Source organism: Aedes albopictus, chromosome 2 (assembly GCF_035046485.1).
Source record: "Aedes albopictus strain Foshan chromosome 2, AalbF5, whole genome shotgun sequence".
Classification (NCBI taxonomy): Eukaryota; Metazoa; Arthropoda; class Insecta; order Diptera; family Culicidae; genus Aedes; species Aedes albopictus.
The window spans coordinates 133,224,405-133,245,064 of NC_085137.1; the positions used below are offsets into that span (position 1 = coordinate 133,224,405).

General features: G+C 41.9%; 2 protein-coding genes across 2 annotated transcripts; one reads left to right on the forward strand and one right to left on the reverse strand.

Annotated features, from left to right (window-relative positions):
• Positions 1-9,344: 9,344 nt before the first annotated feature.
• LOC109622780 (large ribosomal subunit protein eL43) lies at positions 9,345-10,250 on the forward strand. Its single transcript, XM_020077213.3, has 2 exons — positions 9,345-9,501; positions 9,785-10,250. Exons 1-2 carry the CDS (start codon positions 9,499-9,501, stop codon positions 10,049-10,051), a joined length of 270 nt encoding a protein of 89 aa, XP_019932772.1. The 5' UTR covers positions 9,345-9,498; the 3' UTR covers positions 10,052-10,250.
• Positions 10,251-12,420: 2,170 nt separating this feature from the next.
• Positions 12,421-15,246, reverse strand: LOC134286205 (uncharacterized). The gene has a single exon (XM_062847786.1). It carries the CDS (start codon positions 15,244-15,246, stop codon positions 12,421-12,423), a length of 2,826 nt encoding a protein of 941 aa, XP_062703770.1.
• Positions 15,247-20,660: the final 5,414 nt, after the last annotated feature.

Here is a 20,660-nt window from a genome sequence, read left to right on the forward strand (position 1 = left end):
TGTGAACCTGAGACGAGACTCGCGAAGACGGTCTTCTTTTTCTCCACTTTGTTATTTTTTTCTTCTTCCTATCTGTGTTGACATTATGTTTTGGGCTGGTGGTTCAAACACGTACGTGACCGCATCACCTCACGTGCAGTGTGACTGAATCCCATTCACGCACAAAATCATGTTGAGGTGAAATTTTGCATCGCCAACAATCGCCAAGCAAAGTAATCATTGGAATATTTTGTTTTCAATTTATTTTTGACAGTACAGGAGAAGAAAATGCTGCTCGGAGTGAATTTTGGCTTCAGCATTTATCTCGGATAGCAATACTTTCCTCGTTTTAGGTAACGTAATCAAACGGGCTACAACTGACAGCTCAGTTGGGCTGCACTTGACGTTGCTTTTTTTCCTCTTCGCGAGTCTCGTCTCAGGTGTGAACGGAATTATTAACAGAAAAAGTGATTGGAACTAGGTTATGTCCCGGTACAACTTTTGAAATGAAAAGGTAACTAAATGGATAACAGGCAAGTACCATTAAAGGCATCCAGTAAAAATACCTAAATTTCCACGTAGCTAGTACGTGAAATCTCAGTGACCTTGAGATACAAGGAATTGAGTTCCGTCACTCACAATCCACGTAGCTGTTACGTGGAAAGTGCGATGGAAAAATTTTACGTATGTTTTCACGTACCAACGACGTGAAATATTTTCAGAGTGTAGGTAGCGCCACAGTGCAAACTAGGTGCAGAAAAGGTACACGGAGAAAAACGGATATACTTGTTAGTATATGTTATAATAATATTTTTTCATATCAAGGCTTTATTCCTTGCTGTGAATAAAAAATATGCATTGCGTTCATTTACATTAAGCAATGCCATGCATATAAGGTAAATATTGGCTCCCATGGATATCGATATGCTTATGTTACTCTAGGCACTTAAACATATTCAACTTGCCAACCGCCATAGCTGGAAATCATCTAAGCTGATGTTGTTCCTTTAAGTTACGAGTTTTTTTTATAGAAAACAGTGTTTTTTACATTCTGGGGAAAAAGAGTCAATGGGGAGTGCAATGGTTATTGTGATGTCGGTCATACCGAGGCCAAAGAATATTACAGACCGCATTTTTTTTCGTTTTGGTAAGTACGGTAGCAAAAGGTATAAAAATTGGATATTTACGTTTCCCCTCGTCTCCATCAGATATCTGCACTGCCGGAAACTATTCATCCAGTTCCTGCGCCTGCACTGATCCGGAGGAACTATATTCGAAAATATTCGGTGGAGCAGAATGTAGGGACTTCTGTGTGTGCGACCTGATTGGCGGACCGGAGCTGCAGCTTATAATCGTTTTTTTCTATATTTGTTGTATTTAATTTATTGTAGTTTAACTCATAAAATGTGAAATAAAGTCCAAAATTCCTGTTTTAAAAAGCGTAACTTGTTTACATACTTCTATTGAATTGCCATAATGAGAAAAAAAAAAACAAACAAAATCGAATATACATTTGGTCGATATAAGCGATGTATGCATTCTAATGCAAAAACAAATTTTATGCATTGAATGAATAACCATAAAAATATGCATTCCAAAGGGTGGGCAGATCGAATATGGTTTTAGTAAACATTTTATGCATTTTAGCATTTTCCAATCTCTCCGTGTAGGCGAAAATTTGGTGGCTGAATTCAGACGGGGTGAGAGAATGTAAATAAAGAAATAGAAGTAGCGAGTTAGAGAATCGGTGCCATTGCGATTTGTTGAAAGTGAATTGAAACAGTTAAATTTGGAAGTAATTAGGAGTTTTTAATTGAATTGGAAGTTGAAGGTGAAAGAATAAATAGTCCGGAGATTGCTTGAGTCGTTTCGGATTTGTTTGTAAGTAGAATAGTATTAAAAATGTATGCCCGCATAGAGAAATACAGTTTGTATTACAGTACACACAGTATGTCTCCTTTATCTGTTACTGTTACTGTACCACGGACAGTTGCTTTTCTGTTGAAACTATGAAACTCGAAGCATTCGATCATAAAGAACGGTTTATGTAATCCATTTCAAGTTGTAACAGCATATCATATTGTGCAAAAATGGTCAAATAATATAGTAGTGAAAACTAGAAAGGAATGGTGGCAATATACAATGACCTTTTCTCAAACGGTTTGTGATTATTTTTGCGCAACACACTCTTACATGTGTATTTCACTGTATGCCACTTAAATTCGACAGTTTTCCAAATAGTAGCTTTCATTGGTATCTGTACCGATTGAACTTTTCAGCTTTCAATTTTGTAGAAAAGAAAAACAAATTCTTTCGCCCGCGAGCTGAGTAACAACAATCTGAAAATTGCCTCGGTAAACGGTTTCAAGCGCATATGGAGCGGTGTGGAGTTTACTGGATGAAACAAAGGTATGTTTTCCATAACTCCTAAATTTGTTTTTTTGTTCCTTATTTCATCGAATGTTATTAGTTTTGCAGAATTCCCGAACTTGTGTTTCCCTTTTCGAGTGGTTTTCCAAAAGGTAGGAGAGAAGGATGCGTCCTGCTGCGTGCGAGAATTATGTGTCCCGTGAGACTTACAATCTGCTTCAACCGGAGGAAGGCCCACAATAAGTTTTAATCATCGTAGGTGCTGCCGGGTCCAGGATGGAACACTGCGCAAGTCGGAGAATTTCAGCAGACATCGACACCACAACCCTTCTCATCCGATCGGAACGACCCGATATCAAGCCCGATTTGCATGTTGCGCTGCTCGGTAGGACGCGTGAAAGTCTTTCGACATAGCTTAAACATCTTGCAGATGCATTCGAGGAGAAATATTTAGTGAATAAAAAAAATCTTTGATTAACGCATAACCATCTTTTTATTTTTAAACAGTTTAAATATAGATCAACTATTTGCGATAAGCTTAAAATACCTTGGAAGACCATAAACCAATAATAACACATACATTGTCCGTTTTTCTTCCAGATGTATTGTTAAACTGATCTCTAATCATTTGCTATGCAGTGGATTGTCTCAAAAACTGGATAGTACATTGACCGTATCCTCTACTGTATTGCGAAAAATTTGTTCGAGAAAACGGGCGATTTTTTATGGTAACCTATCTTAACCGCCTATTCCACATACTGTAATTTGGCGGCTTACCATTTGTCAAACTGGCAAATATGTACATGGAATGGTTATCTTACTGTTATCTCGGATAGTCTGTGAAATAGTTAAAGATCAATTAGTAATAGTTATCTACAGTACCAGAAACATTGCATTTACAGTTAGCGATTATGCGGGTGTTTATCGGAATGGTGTTGTTAAATAGATAATGGAATCTGGTTATCTTGATTATTCCATTTTTTTTCAATCAAGACAAACTCCAGCTCGTTTCCCTCTTCTTCTGAAACGTTTTGTAATTACCGGCTAGCCCCACGGCTATACCCTCTCAGGGTCGGCGGCTGCCTACTCAGGTGGACTCACTTACCTTTACCCAACGGAACCAACGATACAAAGGACTGACCCAGTACGAGAGAAACCAAGGACGTTCTCCATGAAATGACGTGGCACAAAACAATACAAATAAGCTTAAACATATTTATTATCTTAATTTTTTACATAGAGAAAAGGGGGGGGGGGGGGGGGGGTTCGTTGCGGCCGATCCGGAACATTTGGTCTTGGTAGGGCGTTTAAACTTCATGCGAGAGGGAGAGAGAGGTATCGCTTCACATTTAGGGGTTACTTGCCATGTGTTTCACCGTCTTCGGACTACCTTCCGGTTGCGCTCCCGATCGATGCGAATCAGCTGGTGGCACGGCCAGAACACTGATCGGCCAGCTGGGCTTGGAACTCTTCACCGCGAATGAAACCTGGCGTCCTGCGCTCCAAACCACGTGGGACGTTTTGGGGGTATGAGATGCCCACCTGGCCTAACGGCGGATTGATGGGGCTTGATCGGTCGTAGTCCTGAGGTCCTTGTACCACTGGGCGCGTGAGGGGTTGGCTGCTCTAATCCCGATGTCAGGAAGGCTTGATATTGTTGGCTATAGCGTAGTCGGACAGTCCTGTGCTTCGGGCCACGTGCGGTGTTGGGGTTCTACTTATCCAGCGGCGTTTGAAGGACTAACTTTCACTGGCCAAGGGGGTCTACGATGACTGGTCAACCGACGTCTGAGCACTCGCGGACGGGACGGGCAACACATCGGATATTGAGCGATAATGAGCGGGGTAAACCAGCCGGACCTCACTACCGCCCGCACCTCAATGACTGCGGTTACCGGTACCCGTGGCGTGTGGCACAACGATGGCTCAGCTCGTTGGTCACCAGTGCACAGCTCGCCGGTCAGTTTCCACCAGTCTTCCTGGGCCAGTTCGGTGCACCGAGTGTCTGGAGGTTCGTCGTCACAGTCCCGGGGAAAAACTCGTTGATCGGTTCACAACTTCCTTACACCGACAGCTTCTCAACTTCGGATCACGCTTTTTAGAAATAATTAACTTTGCTACCACGCGAACTTCTTTTTTCGACTCGATTGGTCCCGGTCAGTGCGAACTGCTTGACCGCTAATTCTTTTCTCTCTGTTACCTCGTACCAGTACACTCCCCAAGTAACCACTAAGCCGTAAAAATTGGCACCAAGTTGGTTCTATATTCATATGAAGAACAGTGCCAACAGAGCTTTTCAGAACTACATCCTATAATAGATCTGCTAAAAAGCCACTTTTGGCGAAATATTCGGCTGATATACGGCCAGCTTCAATCTGCGTACCGAGTCTCTGGTGAAAGAGCTGTCAAAAGTGAGTTAAGGAAAAAAAAAAAGTTATTTATCTTCTTTATGTTTTGCTCCGTATGCCTTTTCATCGAAGTCTATTTTTTCTTCGATTTTATGGCCTGCTGATCCAGATTCGAACTGATAATCTTCGGGCGTGCTATTTTCAAGTTTATTTCGTCACGTTTTCCATCTGATCCATTGATGCAGCGTGAGATCGGTTAGCTCAGTACCGTATTTGAGGAAAAGGAGGCAACAAGTTGGGACAGCATTGATGTTCCGAACCGAAATGTTTAGAATGATCCGATGGTCAGATGTGGAATCGGGCACAAAGTGGCCGCATACGAAATGTATGAAATGGTCGGGGAAATGGTTTTATGGATAGCGGTTCTGCGGGAGATGCAGCTAGGGAAGTTTAGAAGGTTGACGAGGTTTCATAACAGGAGGAATCAAAATGCGGCTCGTCGACTACTTTTGGTATTCCTGTAGGTAAAAGCTCGGGTAAACCGATTACAGCTGCACAGGTAAATATCTGATGCATTCGTAATAGATGATCGAGGAAGCAGCTGTACATTAATTTGTTGTTTATAGTGGCGAGATGACGATAATCATCCAACACCCAATCTATCGTACAAAAGTTCCGATGATATTTCATTGTTCTCCGACGGTTCAGTTTTGTTTTGCTTCAAATCAGCTCTGATTGATATAAACGTCATGTACGCCAAGCCTTTTAACAGCACTGTCAGGCTTCTAATTCGGCTCACAGGCTCTAGGTTTGCAAGCACTACAGTGTAGCGTAATATACTAATATAAGGCTTATTTTAGTGCTTACAATTTATAATGCCTGTGAGCATTTGAAAATCACATACAGAGCCTAATGACACGGAGAAGCTGCTGAATGACCTTTAGACCGCTTACGACAGTGCTTAGTGGTTACCTGGGTCTCTTCCCCCTTTCTCTCTCTTCCTTTCTTTCCTACTCTCCTCTCATATCTCCCTTCCGGAACCATTGACAGCTGCCCAGGTGTACCAAGTTCTTAGAATCAGAGTGTCAGTCAGTGAGAGATGTGAATCGTTCAATTCACCATGGTCGTAGTAAGGGGGTGGATGTTAGAGACAGGGGGCCTAAATTTATGGTTTAGTTGTTTTCCCTCATCTTACACAAAATGCCACGTACATAAAAACTCCTATCCAAAAAATCTACCTATCATCTCGCCTATCATTGCGACTTATTGGTCTCTTTCGAGTGGGTGTGGTATATTGTTTCCGCTTTGGGTGGTAACAGTTTCCCAACCCTTTTATATTCATTGCTTCTCCTGCATCAATTCCTGCGTTCGTCACCACCAAGCTTACTCGCAAGCTTACCACTGAATCATCCTCATCCCTTATCATTTTCAACCTTCGAAATGTCAAAACTATTATGTTTTTCATGGTTTAAATACTAGTTTGATCACGCCATTCCCATGGTGCATTGGTGGAGCAGATGAGAAAGACAACGGACTTGATCAGGAACCCGGAGGACAACAGCCAGAATCTGGATGAAGTAGCAAAAAAGCAACTTCAATGGAAGCGAAGGAAGTTAGAAAAGAACAGGAGATAAACAATTTTTTTTCTTTTTTCTTTGTCTCACTTTTGACAACTTTTGCTCCAGAGACTTGGTACGATATTTTAAAGTTGGCCGTATATCAGCCGAATAATTCGCCAAAAGTGGCTTTTGAGCAGCTCTATAAGAGGATATAGAACCAATTAGCTCTGTTAGCCAGGTTCTACATTCGACTATAGAGCCGACTTAATGCCAGTTTTACGGCTTAATGGTTACTTGGGGATTATCGAAAATGCCGCGGTTTGATGTGTCGCATGCATGGGTTTGTAGCATTTTCATATTTGGCCTCTTCCCCGGCTACCGGTCCAGAACACCTGAATGGCCATAACTCCGGAACGACTGAACCGATCCAAACCATTTTCAAGTGGAAACAATGGGACTAGATTCCGCGTCGAATGAAATGTCGGTCAGGCCCTCCGGGCCTGCTACCAAAAAGTAATTTTTGGAGTGAACATATAGCCTTTCCAGTACACTTAGCGTACGAGAAAGGCAAATCATTTCAAATTTAATGTTCAAACTTAATTTTTCTAGCCTAATTCTCAGAAACCAGTAGAAATATCACAATTTTGAGCACAAATTTGGTCCAATTGGGTTCTAGAATCACCGATTTAGTCTAGAAAAATTAAGTTTGAAAATTAAATTTGTAATGTTTTCTGAAAGTTTGTCCTAGCAAAAATTTCTCTTTGAACCCTTTGCGCCACCCCTAAATATAAACCGAAATCCCTCATTTGTACAGCTCACTTATTTCGACAAGTAGTTCACTTTCCACTTGGGAAATCATATATCGGAGAGATTTTTTGAAATTAGCCCCACCCTAGTGGGACACCCTTAACCGGTTCCGGAAAATTTACATAGTTCATTTTTACATTTGACCAATTCCGGCGGGACACCTGAAACCGGTTATGCAACACTACCGGTGGTCTCTTACGTAATCTGAGCTGATTTTCTTGATTGAAAACCGAAAGCTTATCGAAAAACCGCGATTTGTTGAAGCGCATGCATGGAGTTCGGTTCCCTTTTACATTTGACCAAATCCGGAGGGACACCGGGAACCGATTCCGGGACACTATTAGTTTTCCCAAGCATGATATTTTTTCTGGGTAACCGTTCATCAGGATACATTAAACCCATTTGATGTGTCGCGAATATATTTTTGGTTCTCTTTTACATTCGGCCACTTTCAGCGAGACACCTCAAACCGATTCCGGAACACTATCAGTAGTTTCTAATGTGGGCTTAGCTTCTTTTCTTGCTGATCGTACAAGTTATCGAAAAGGCCACGATTTGATGTGTCGCATGTATGAATTAGGACCCTTCCGGCCACTTCAGATATGATCTGAGGCTATTTTCCTGCTTATCATTCCTCAGGTTATAGAAAAAGCGGGGATTTGATGTGTCGCATGCATGGGTTTGATTCACTTTTATATTTGACCACTTCCGGTGGGACACCCGGAACCGGTTCCGGATACTACCTCATCAGATATGGTCTGAGACCATTTTCCTGTTTACCATTCATCAGGTTATAGAAATAGTAGTGATTTGATGTGCCGCATGCATGGGATTGGTTAACTTTTATATTTGGCCACTTCCGGCGGGACACCCGGAACCGGTTCCGCAACACTACCGGTTCAGATATAGTCAGCGAGTATTTTCCTATTTACCGTCCATCAGGTTATAGAAAAAGCTGCGATTTGATGTGTCGCATGCATGGATTTGGATCACTTTTTTATTTGGACACTTCCAGCGGGATACCCGGAACCGGTTCCGGAACACTACCGGAACAGATATGGTCTGAGACTATTTTCCTGTCTACCGTTTATCAAGTTATACAAAAAGCTGCAATTTGATGTGTCGCAATGCATGGGTTTAGTTCACTTTTATATTTGGCCACTTCCGGTGGGACACCCGGAACCGGTTCCGGAACACTACCGGTTCAGATATAGTCTGCGACTATTTTCCTGCTTACTGTTCATCAGATAATCGAAAATGTCGTGGTTTGATGGGTCACATGCATGGGTTTGTTGCAATTTCATACCTGGCCCCTTCCTGGGGTTCCGGTCCGGAACACCTAAATGGCCATAACTCCGGAACGGCTGGACCGATTTGAACCATTTTCAATAGGAAACAATGGGACAATATTCCGCGTCGATTGAAACCAAAAGCGTTGAAATCGGATGATATTTACTATCCAAAAGTGAGGTGACATTTTTGTACACATACACACATACACACGCACACACACACACACACATACATACATACACACACACATACACACACACAGACATCATCTCAACTCGTCGAGCTGAGTCGATTGGTATATAAGACTTGGCCTTTCGGGGGTTCTATCAAGATTTCATTTTTGGAGTGAACATATAGCCTTTCGGTACACCTTGGTGTACGAGAAAGGCAAAAAGCAATATTGCATCTTGCATTGCTTTATAGATTACCGTGCAAATGTTCAATCGTCTGAAATATTTGTTCACACGTCAAACACCAAGGAAAGTAGCAAGTAAACAAACCGATTATTCCATGCACCACCCAAAAAGTGTAACCGACGCTTACAATTTCTAGCAGTGAAACGAACCAATGTATGCTTAAACTGGTGGGAACATATTGTGGTGTGACAAAAAATTTCTGCAGGGGGTCGAATACGGTGCAAAAAATGCAATATATATTGCATTTTTTGCACCGTATTCGACCCCCTGCAGAAATTTTTTGTCACACCACAATATGTTCCCACCAGTTTAAGCATACATTGGTTCGTTTCACTGCTAGAAATTGTAAGCGTCGGTTACACTTTTTGGGTGGTGCATGAAATAATCGGTTTGTTTACTTGCTACTTTCCTTGGTGTTTGACGTGTGAACAAATATTTCAGACGATTGAACATTTGCACGGTAATCTATAAAGCAATGCAAGATGCAATATTATTGAAAATGTTTTTCAACGTATACAAGCCCACCCCGCACTTCAATGGGATCGCGTTCACCGAACTCTTTCCTGTTTCTGACGTTAAGCACTCAGCCAAACTGTCACGCTGACAATCTATCCACTTCCGCCTGTTTTCATTCTCTCTCTTTTTCCGTCATCTTCGATTGAAGAAACTGCACACATTTTGTGTCAGCTTTAAAATTTCAATCAATTTCAGTAACATTTCGATAAAATGGTTAGTTTTTTGTGTCGGTAATTTAGCGTTAAGTGTGTGCTATCGGAATTGGTGTGATTTGTGTGAATTGTGCTGGGAGTTCTTTGGGAAAATCGGAATCTTTTCGATGACTTGGAACCGGAGTTGACGAAACCGCTGATGCGATCCGATTTTGTGTGTGTGGAGTGTTGTATGCGCTGCTACGAGCGGGGTTATGTGAACGGCGGGAATGTCAACAAACCGTCCGGGACCGGAATTTGCCAGGAAAGTAACATTCTTTTCGTTTGTTTTTATCTTCCCACAGGCCAAGCGCACCAGGAAAGTCGGAATCGTCGGTAAATATGGTACCCGTTATGGTGCCTCCCTGCGTAAGATGGTGAAGAAAATGGAAATCACCCAGCACGCCAAGTACACCTGCACATTCTGCGGCAAGGATGCCATGAAGCGGTCCTGCGTCGGAATCTGGTCCTGCAAGCGATGCAAGCGTGTCGTTGCTGGAGGTGCCTGGGTGTACTCGACCACCGCTGCCGCCTCGGTCCGATCGGCTGTCCGTCGTCTGCGCGAAATGTAAAAAGTCAGAAGGCTGTATTCCATCGAATGATTTGCCAACACCCGATAAGTGAATGTTACGTTACTTTGCATCATCGCCGGCTGCTCGTAAGCTGCCCTGGCAACAATCGTTTGTATGCAGAAAGGGGGAAAGGATGAGAAATAAGTGTGGAATAAAAAAGGAGCAACATCTTCCTGAAAGGTGAAATCTGAAAACGAAACAGTTGTGGATATTACGTGCAGATGATGACAAAATCCGTACCGGTTTCCGACGATTATCTGGTTCCAGATGGTGCTAGGAAAATCTGTAATGGTCCAAATGCAGCAGTTCAACATCAAATTGTCAGTGCATGTGCAAATGTATTGTGAACAATTGCTAAGAAGATGTTTTGTTTGAACTACAACAAAGATCAATAATGCAGCGAGGACGAGTGCCCCATCTTATGTCGGGGATATATGGAAAAGGTGAAACCAAGAATTTCATATCTTCGATGTTATGTACTGGAAGTATGAGCTCAATATGGTGAACTGGAAAATGCTTCTGCCGTCGATTAAGAACCCTAAGCGTACAAGATGTTCTTCCGGTCACAGAACCTTTTTCGGGCTGTGGCGTCTAAACTAGGACAAAACCTGCTTTCCCGCTTAAGAGCACTTCCACTGTTATTAACTACTGAGAGCTTTCTCTGTGGTCTCCTGTTAGCCTAATGGTTAAGGCCATGGATTGCCAATCCAGAGACGGCGGGTTCGATTCCCGTTCCTGTCGGGAAAATTTTCTCGACTCCCTGCACTGAGGATACTGTTCTTATGTTTTTCATAGTTTACATCTTATGAATCAGTTATTTTTATTATTTTTTCATCATTTCATAGTTCTCGTATGCTTTTCATACATTGAAAAGCGAAATCCATAAGACTTTTCGTATGAAAAATCTCATAAGAAGCATCGTATGAAAATCATAAGATGTGTTATGAAACACCATTGCTAAAAAACAACAAAACCTTTTATTGGCTTCTAACCACTTCAACTTCCGAAGCGTCGATGGGCGAATGAGTAAAGCACGCACTCGCCAACCTTGACGATCCTGGTTCGATTCCAGGTTGCGTTTTTTTTTTAATTTGTGCAAAATATTTCATAAAAATATGTATGATAGTCATAAGACATAGTTTCAGTTTTTATACGTTATCGGTATGATTTTCATACGTGAGTGTTATGAAATTTATAGAGTAACAGTATGACAATAATAGGTGGCGCTTTGAATCCTAAATCAGTTTGTAACTATGATTTTCGCAAGAAATTCTTCTGGCAAAAAATCATAGTTGATTCGTATGATTTTCGGAGTTGCAGTATCCTCAGTGTGGGCATATCATTGTCCTTGCCTCACAATATACAAATTCATGCAATGGCAGGCAAAGAAAGCCCTTTAATTAATAACTGTGCAAGTGTTCAAAGAACAAAACAAAGTTGAAGCGTGGCAGGCCAAGTCCCAGTGGGGACGTAGAGCCATAAAGAAGAAGAAGAAGCTTTCTCTGTGAATGGCTTTTTTGCATGGCTCATTAAACATATTCCTGATCAAGTCGATCGAAAAATCGGGCAATTGTTGCACCGATGCTTATGGGAGATTTACACAGTAATCGACCTACGAATCGCCAGATTAAAACTAAGAACCTGGCTAATTGGTATGTTGTAGTTGGTCAACTTAGTTTGTTCAATCTTTCAGGCATTTTGAAATACAGTATGTGTTGCGACAGCACACAGATAGACTACTAGAAATTTTCCGATTTCGTAACCATTTATTGCCGGATGTTGGGTATGTAGGGTTATAAAATTCCTTTAGGGGAAAATCATGGGGAAAATACAATTTTTATAAGAGTGTGTCTATACATTTTTTCATGTTGTAACATATTTGTGCGTCGATTTCAGTGTTTAGGATAAGTTTTAAATTCCTTTTAGGTATAGATAATCAGAAAACTACTTACGTTTAATGTTCCTAGTCACTTTGTTTCTGTCTGTAGTGCTGACAACTGTTCGTTCGACCGTACTGTTACTGTGAAAACGTGTTGTTTTAGGTTAATTTTTCGCATGAATTTTAGTTGTTACATTTACCTGTAGTATTTGTATAGTTTTAGATAAATTCAATATAATTGGGAAAAACGGCACTTGCCGATTAAGTTTAGCACTAAATCTAAGAGAAAATTCAATTTAGTTATAATAGGTTTACAAATTTTCCACAATTTCACCTGCACGCTATTTTTGCACCTTCACTTGACTCGCTTTTTTCTATTCTGTCTACTCACGCGGTCTGTCTGTCAGTCAGCGCGCGGTCTGTCTGTCAATCATCCGTCAGCCTCCCGTCAGTCGGTCCGCAGATGACAGTTCAGGAGTCAGGGCCGGAGCTACTTACTGTTCGAAATCAAGGTTGATGTAGAAGGAGGTGCGTTGCATTCCGAAGGGTTGCAACACTCCCCCTCGGTACGCCACTGTGGCTCAAGTGGCTTACCTCCGCTAGCACCGACGTCCAATACCGCAACCTTAGTTGCAGGCCTCTCCAGAAGTCCACTTACTGTCTGCACGGTGACGCGCCGGACCTGTCCGTCCTTTGCTCTGACTGCCTGGATCACACGTCCTCTCGGCCAACAGTTTCTGGGGAGAGTACCGTCCACAATCAGCACCAGATCGCCTTCCATGATGGGTCTGACGGGTTGAAACCATTTCGTCCGACGTGTCAGCGTGGGAAGATATTCAGCCACCCACTTTTTCCAGAAGTTGTCTGCGTACAGCTGTGCCATTCTCCACGATCTCTTCAGTACAGTAGGTCTGTCGTCAAACGTGATCGGGGGCTTACTCCCATTAGCGGACCCTAACAGAAAGTGATTTGGTGTTAGGGCGGGTTCAGTGTCATTGTCTAGCGGTATGTCAGTGAGCGGTCTTGAGTTCAGGATCATCTCGACTTCCATCAGCATCGTTCGCAGAATTTCATCCGATGGGAGTCGGGGAGGGTCGAAATCGTTCATGGTCTTCTTGACTGACTGAATCAAACGCTCCCAGCAGCCTCCAAAATGCGGTGCAGATGGCGGGTTGAACGTCCACTTGGTATCAGGACTGACTAACTCGGCCATGAGCTTCATCTCGTTGACGTGTTCCAGTGCCTCGCGCAGCTCTCGTGAAGCTCCGATGAAATTCGTTCCTCGGTCGCTGATAATCTGCAACGGTGCGCCTCTTCGTGCTATGAAGTTGCGCAATGCCAGAATGCACGAGTCTGTCGTCAGCGAATGTGCAACCTCGATGTGTACACCCCTGGTTGTCATGCAGGTGAGCAGAACTCCCCATCGTTTTTCGGATCGTCTGCCGACTAGCACTGACATCGGCCCGAAGTAATCGATTCCTGTGTAGGAGAATGGTCGTTGAAACGCTGCTAACCGGGCAGGCGGTAGATCTCCCATTGCTGGGGGCTGCGGTCTTGCTCGGCGAACTTTGCAACGGTGACAGTTTCTGCGGACACGATCGAATTCTGTTCGAATACGAGGAATGTTGTATTTCAGTCGTATCTGGTTCAGTGCTGTTTGGTGGTTTTGATGTCGGCGTGTCGCGTGGTAGTCAGCAATCACCAAGTTGGTCACGTAGTTTAGCCGCGGGAGTAGAATTGGATTTTTGACCGATTCATCTACCCATTCGCAGGCATTGATCCGTCCTCGCATTCGTAGAACGCCGTGTTCGTCGATGATCGGGCTGACCTTATACAACGGACTACTTCTCGGCAAGATTCGCTCCCATGGATTCGTCTGTGGAAATCTGTCGCGGATCAACTGAATTTCGTCCGGAAATGCTTGCTGTTGAACTAGTCGATAGATGGTGTTCTCTGCCAGCTTCAGTTCTTCCTGTGTTAGCGGCCCAAGTTCCAAGGTCAGCTTCATGGTCCGCTTCCGGAGGTTACTGACAAAACGATGAACGTATCCGACCGATCTCAGCAGACGTTTCCATTTCGAAAACCGTTCGAAGTCCACCAGTGTATCGCCGACTCCGACTGTATGATGTAGAATACTGGGTCGAATCTCCTCCACGGTTGCTCCCAAATCTCCGCTATCTCCTGGCCATTGGTGTACAGACTGCCACAGAAAATCGGGACCACGAAACCAGCGGCCGCTTGGTTGAAAGTCTGGCAGCCTTTGCCACTTCGTCCCTTCATCCGCTACGTTCTTTTTGGTTGGCAGCCACCTCCATTCGCTGGCTTGTGTAGTGTCAAGCAACTCACTGACCCTGAACGCTACAAATTGGCTATAGCGTCGATGATCAGATCGCAGCCAACAGACTACGTCGCGGGAATCGGTCCAAAAGACGCGGCGACTGATCTTCATCCGGTGGGACTTGGCAATGCAATCTGCAAGGCGAGCTCCTAAAACAGCAGCCTGAAGCTCAAGGCGAGGGATTGAGAGGAACTTTAGAGGAGCCACGCGAGTTTTTGACCCAATCAAAGCGCATTCCACTTTTCCTTCTTCTTCGAACCTGAAGTACGCCACGGCTGCCATCCCATTCTCGCTCGCATCACAGAAAACGTGTAGCTCTACGTTGTTTGTCAGTTCAGCTGATGTTTCGATTCGGTAACAGCGGGGAATACTGACCAAACGGACATTCGGCAGCGCTTCAATCCATGTCATCCACTTTTCCGCCAGCTTCCCATCAATCTCGTCATCCCAACCGCATCCGGAACGCCAGATTTCCTGCAGTAGAATCTTTAGGTAGATGAGAAAATTGGCAATAAGTCCCATTGGGTCATAGATGGCCATAAGCGTCCTTAGAACTTCACGTTTTGTCGGCATCCTGGCTCCTGACAGCAGCTCCGCATCGTGCTTTGGTGACATCTTGAACGTGAATGTGTCGGTCGTGGTGTCCCACCACATTCCAAGTACCTTCTCCGTTGCCATCTCCGTGTAGAAACTCAGATTCTTCTCCGTGGCAGAGTTTTCGTGCAGACTCTCGACGACGACACTGGAATTCGATAGCCAATTGCGTATCTCGAAGCCTCCTTGAGCATGGATCGAACGTACATCACTGGCCAGCTGCACAGCTTCTTCCTCGGTCTCAACACTCGCCAACATATCATCGACGTAATGCTCGTACTTGATGCACTCGACCGCTCTTGGATACTGTTCCTCGAATCTGTCAGCATTCCGGTTCTTCACGTAGTGTGCACAGCTTGGAGAGCACGCCGCCCCGAACGTCATGACTGTAACAGCGTACACTTCGGGTTCGTTGTCTGGATTCCCATTATTCCACAGTGTGGTGACGAGTGTCTTACTTGTTTACCTAGCACCGCGCATTAGTATGCATACACGCACATTCGTGGTGGCACGATAGCTGGCTAACGCGCATCAGCGCAGCAGCCGAACAATCAGTCTTTTGTACACTCTCGCTCTTAGTAGACGCGGTTACCACAAGTGGCGACGAGGATAAAAAAAAACGGAATCGCTTGGGTGTTTCGGCTTTACGAAATCGATAATCAGCGCAATGTGTAATTTGATCCTTGTTTTATTGCTTGGTTAAAGTGATTATGAGTTTCAATAGACCAGATTACCGACCAAAACGCGTGAAGATGAAAGGTAACAGAGCGAAGAGAATCTGTTTTTAGTGAAAGTGAAAGTTTTTCTAATGAAAATGGCTGAAAGAGTATGAAAGAAAAAAAAGTGAATTACTGATATTACTGATTATGAAATAATAATGAGAAAAAAAGTGGTAATGAAATTGGAGCAAAATGCGGCCTGAAAAGTGATAATCGATAGTGACGCCACCGAAGCGGCTGGATGTGACCTTGGTTTTTTCTTACTTGCGCGTGCGAGCAGAGCACAAAACAAAGGCCTGTGCTTGACAAAGCGCGTACATATCGCAGTGTGAATAATGCGAATAATTCAAATGGGAATCAATAAGGAGATTTTGAGTGGATTGTTGCGGAGATTTCAGAACGAAAATCGTCGTTTGTTTTTGTGGTTGGAAGAACTAGGATGAATACGATTGGCTTGGTAAGGTAACATTTAATGGAAACGGACAGAAAGGTATGTAACTATGTGTTTTAAATGTGCTGTATTTTGGACATTTTGGAGCGCTTTGGTTTGCTAGTTCGGTAGTACAATTCAGTACTGGCGTATTATATTGCATAGCGCTTGTACTCCGTGACTACAGTCAAAACTAGTTTTGAAATATTTCAAATAATACTATGTCAACTGTTGCAACTTCGAAATTAGGCTGTAGGGGATGAGAGGGGCTGTAGCGGAAGAGAGTTTGAGATGAATCATTTATAAGATATAAACAAATTGTGTAAATAATGTGATTAAATTCACTAGACCGTAGTACCGTGATTGAATTCACTTGGGACTAAACGCGATTACTGTATGAGTAAACTCATCGTACTGTACCAACTTTTAAATTCTATTCCTTGAATGATATATTTATCGTAAAACAAGAGGCTTTGGTCTATTTTTTGTTGAATAAAAAAATCTTCTAGCGCATCGTTAAAGAAGGTTGTGAGCTGACAGTGTTACTGAGTATCGATGAAGAAGTTGTGGTCAAAACTTTTACCTGCTTGAACGAGTTTTGTTTCTGTGTTTTCAAATACAGTTTAATTCATAAATAAAGATTTACTCCTAAATTTGAATCTACAGTTTGCTGGACGGAGATATAAATATAATTCTGAATTTAGTTTCAAATAAGTATCAAACCACAAATAGTTGAATAAATTAATGTATTCTGATTCTATTTCAGCGTAGATATAAAAAAAATGTATATATCTAAACAACAGAAAAAATAGGACGTATTCCGTATTCGAAGAGTGATATTGGTTTGCGGTAAATATTTCCAGGATATTTCAGCCGGTTATGCAAGGCTGTCGCCTTCCAAATTTTTCTCATGGGTAACTGATAAACCCAGTATGGTAAATGTAGCTGTATTAGATTACCCAACATTCAATAGAGAAAACGAGAACTCATTGCGTTATTAAAGTATATGCACCATAAAAAACTTTTTTTTTCGGAATTGAGACAGAACTTAGTGTTACCACAATTATAAACTGAGATTTTTCCTGTATATCGTGTAGCAGGCGCGAACATGCTCTATGCCAAGAATTTCATGCAATTTTCCACTACAAAAAGTTCCTGAAACGATCAAGAATCGAATCCAGACACCCTCAGCGTAATTTTGCAAAATATCTACACATTTACTGCTTATATGACCTCCTCTTGCTTCTATAATTCTATTATGTTCTTTTCGGTTTCAAATGTCGTGCATAGACTTGCAGTGATAAAAAAAAAAAAGACATGCATTCAGATCTGCAATTCGATGAGTTTTGGGCGTTTCAGATTCGGATTGCTGTGTACCTGTATATCAAGTATCATGAGGAGTCTAATCAATAGCGAAGGCAAATTGTTTTGTTTGGACTGTGATTAAATTCACTAGATGCGCATTAAAGCTGTTGTGAACCATGTCCACGGAAGCATACAGAGATGATCGTGATTTGATTCACTTGGAAACCAGAAGAATTAATGTGATTAAATTCACTGAAAGGATGATCGTAGAGAAAGAACACATTGGGATTTTCAGAAAATAGGGATGAGATGCTTTGATTCGTTGTTATTAATGAACACTCTATCACTATCTATTGTATCAGGCGCCCGTACGAACAACCACCATTAGGTTGGACACCGATCATTCGTGTTGGTTATTCTTTTTCATTGTTTAGCGTACGTCTTGAAGTCAACCGTCATTTTTATCGCATTCAGATTTGAGTCATCATCACCGTACATCATTGACTGGAAGCTTTGTGCAAATGTGTGTGGAATGTAATACGAATGTTATTTATGTGTGCGTCTCGAGCGTTCGTGCCGCGCCTTTGCAATTAAGGACAAACGTTTCGAAATCTCACTTCAACAGCGTATCAGAACTTCAGGCGCACAAATCTCAAGAAACAACTTCAAACAACAATGCACTTTTCATTTCGTTCTTGATCGTTTGTAATAAGCTTAAAATTAAAAAAAAATGGATCAGGTGCGCTGGAGGTTTATGAAAAGATTGATGCGTTGAAAATCGTTAGTAGGTGCCAAAGTCGGCCATTGTAGCAATCATTTTCGGGATACTAATAAGTTTGTCTTTAATCTATTCGGAATGGCTGAGCCAAATGAACGATTGCGCTGTGGTACCAGTAGATATTTATAAAATTACTCGCACTTTTCATCGTATTTGTTTTATCATCAATTTACTTTTGGTCAACGGTTTTCAGTACACAGTGCAATTGTATACGCTCAAAATTCATCTCATGAGTCTTTATGAGCAGGGAAATGGTAAAAATGCAACACTATCGGAAAGTACGGAATCTGATTATGAAGTGTAACTTAAAGTATGTGTATTAATTAGTGTATTTGATTTAATTTGGAAGCCAACAAATTTGTGATTAAATTCATTAACAGGAACAGGAAAGAAGGAAGAAAAGAAGTAGTTAAATTCACTGCGAGAGCATAGAATGTTGTGATTAAATTCGCTGCCGTTCAGAGAGAAAACCCAATGTATGAATGATACTGATTGGATAGTATAGAAGAAATTGTGATTGGATTCACTGAGAGTAGGAATAAAAGACTGTGATTCAATTCACTTCACACGGAAAAAAATGTTGTTTGAAATTATAGCGAAAACAGTGCTGTTAGAAGTTATGAATTTTACGTGAAGTTTACATTTAAATATTGCGTATATTATTCTTCGTGGCGTATAATGACATCAGATGTCGATGACATTTTTGACATAGTTAAGGTTGCTAAACTGTTACAAATATCTTTTGGAAGGAAACACTTAGCCTGGGAGTGGTCGCGTGGTGTACTGACTGAGTACACGCATTATAAACAAAATACGCTTGGTGTATACAGCATGAGCGTGATATCGCTGAGGGTGGTCGAAGACGCGACTGCTTGAGGGTTAGAAGTATATTTTAATTTTCTGACATTTTTCATGACTGCTCGAACATACTCATCGCTAGGTACGAAAAAAAAAAGAATTACAACTCAACAAATTGACAGATAGCCAATTTTTGTACTCAGGAATTAGCAAGTCAAACTTTAGGAGTTGATGAGCTACAATATATTAAACATATACTGACATTGAAAAGAAGATGTTAATACTGAACAAATAAAAAAAAAAACCCCTCACACAGAACACTATGTGGACATTGGAAGTCTGTTACGTTAGAAATGTCATTGACTTCATAACACGATGCAATTTTGCATTTGCCCGATCTGTGGATACATACATCGATCAATGATGTAGTGCATAATTTCCCAAACCGTGGGTCGAGACCCCCCAGGTGGGTTGCCAGCCTTCATCCAGGGGATCGTGAGGGACAGTCGAATATTTTACTGTAACAGACAACAAATAAGAGAATCTCTAAGGTGGTTCGCGAAAAGTACGTCTGCTGGCCAAAGGGGGTCGCGCTCCTGAAAGTTTGGGAACCTATGATGTAGTGATTGTAAGCTCTGTACAAATGGTGTCATTATATATGGAAAATTTGATGCAATACTCATAGTGCTCAACACTTGGAATGGTTTAAGACAGACAGTAAACAATGTATTTGAGCTGCATATTGAAGAGTTGTGATTAAATTCACTAAGAGTGCTCAAAGTTGAGCACTGAATACGTGTAGCACTGGTAATGAAAAAATTGGTGCACGATATCTCTTAAAAGTGAATGCGGTGATGGACGATTATATCAAGAAGTATTGATAAACGTACTCTAAAAAAAAGTAAAAAGTGGATTATCTGAGAATGTGAATACTATGGTCTGAGTAAGGTTATGTGTAACGTAAGTGTTTAAGTGCTTGAAACGTTGTCGAAGCTAGAATGTGGATTAACATTAGGAATTTAGGGCGATAGCTTGGATACATGGATATCAGAAGAACGATAAAAGACGATGGAATTATCTTTACAGCAGTTGCGCTGTTGTCTTTTGTACAATACGTTGAGAAAAGCTCGTTTGTTGTACACTGCGTGCTGCTAGCGGTAATAGTCGACCGCACGACCGTCGTAAGTTCAAGTGTACTACCAGGAAGCTGCAGTTTTCGTGTGGAAGGGGTGGAAGGCCACGCAAACGATCGTTAGTCATTCGAGTGATTGAAAGCACTAGGGCTGTGTTCAATGCGTACGTTTTCTCCATACGGCATAGCTGTAACAAAGCGATTGAAGTGTTAATAGTGAAAAGAAACTTATAGGAATAAAATGAAAGAAAGGGAAAGGGAGCTGCTGTTCTATAATTCTACACAATTCTGAATTTATAGTAAGAATTAGTTATTAATAGATGCATCGGTAATACTGAATCAGTATAGATAGACGCAATCATACAATGTAGTGTTGAGAAGATTCATAAAAGTGCCAATAGGCACCATTGTACCATTAGAAGCATGGTTGAGAAATGTGTTAAACTCATGAATAACTGATATGACTTTTGTTGGCCAAACGTGTGTTGAGAGAACTAACTACTTTGGAAAATTCAAAGGGTTAGCTGAACTTCAAAACAGTTCAAGCCAGATATTGAGATTAAAGAAAGGGGGATGTGGTGACGAGTGTCTTACTTGTTTACCTAGCACCGCGCATTAGTATGCATACACGCACAT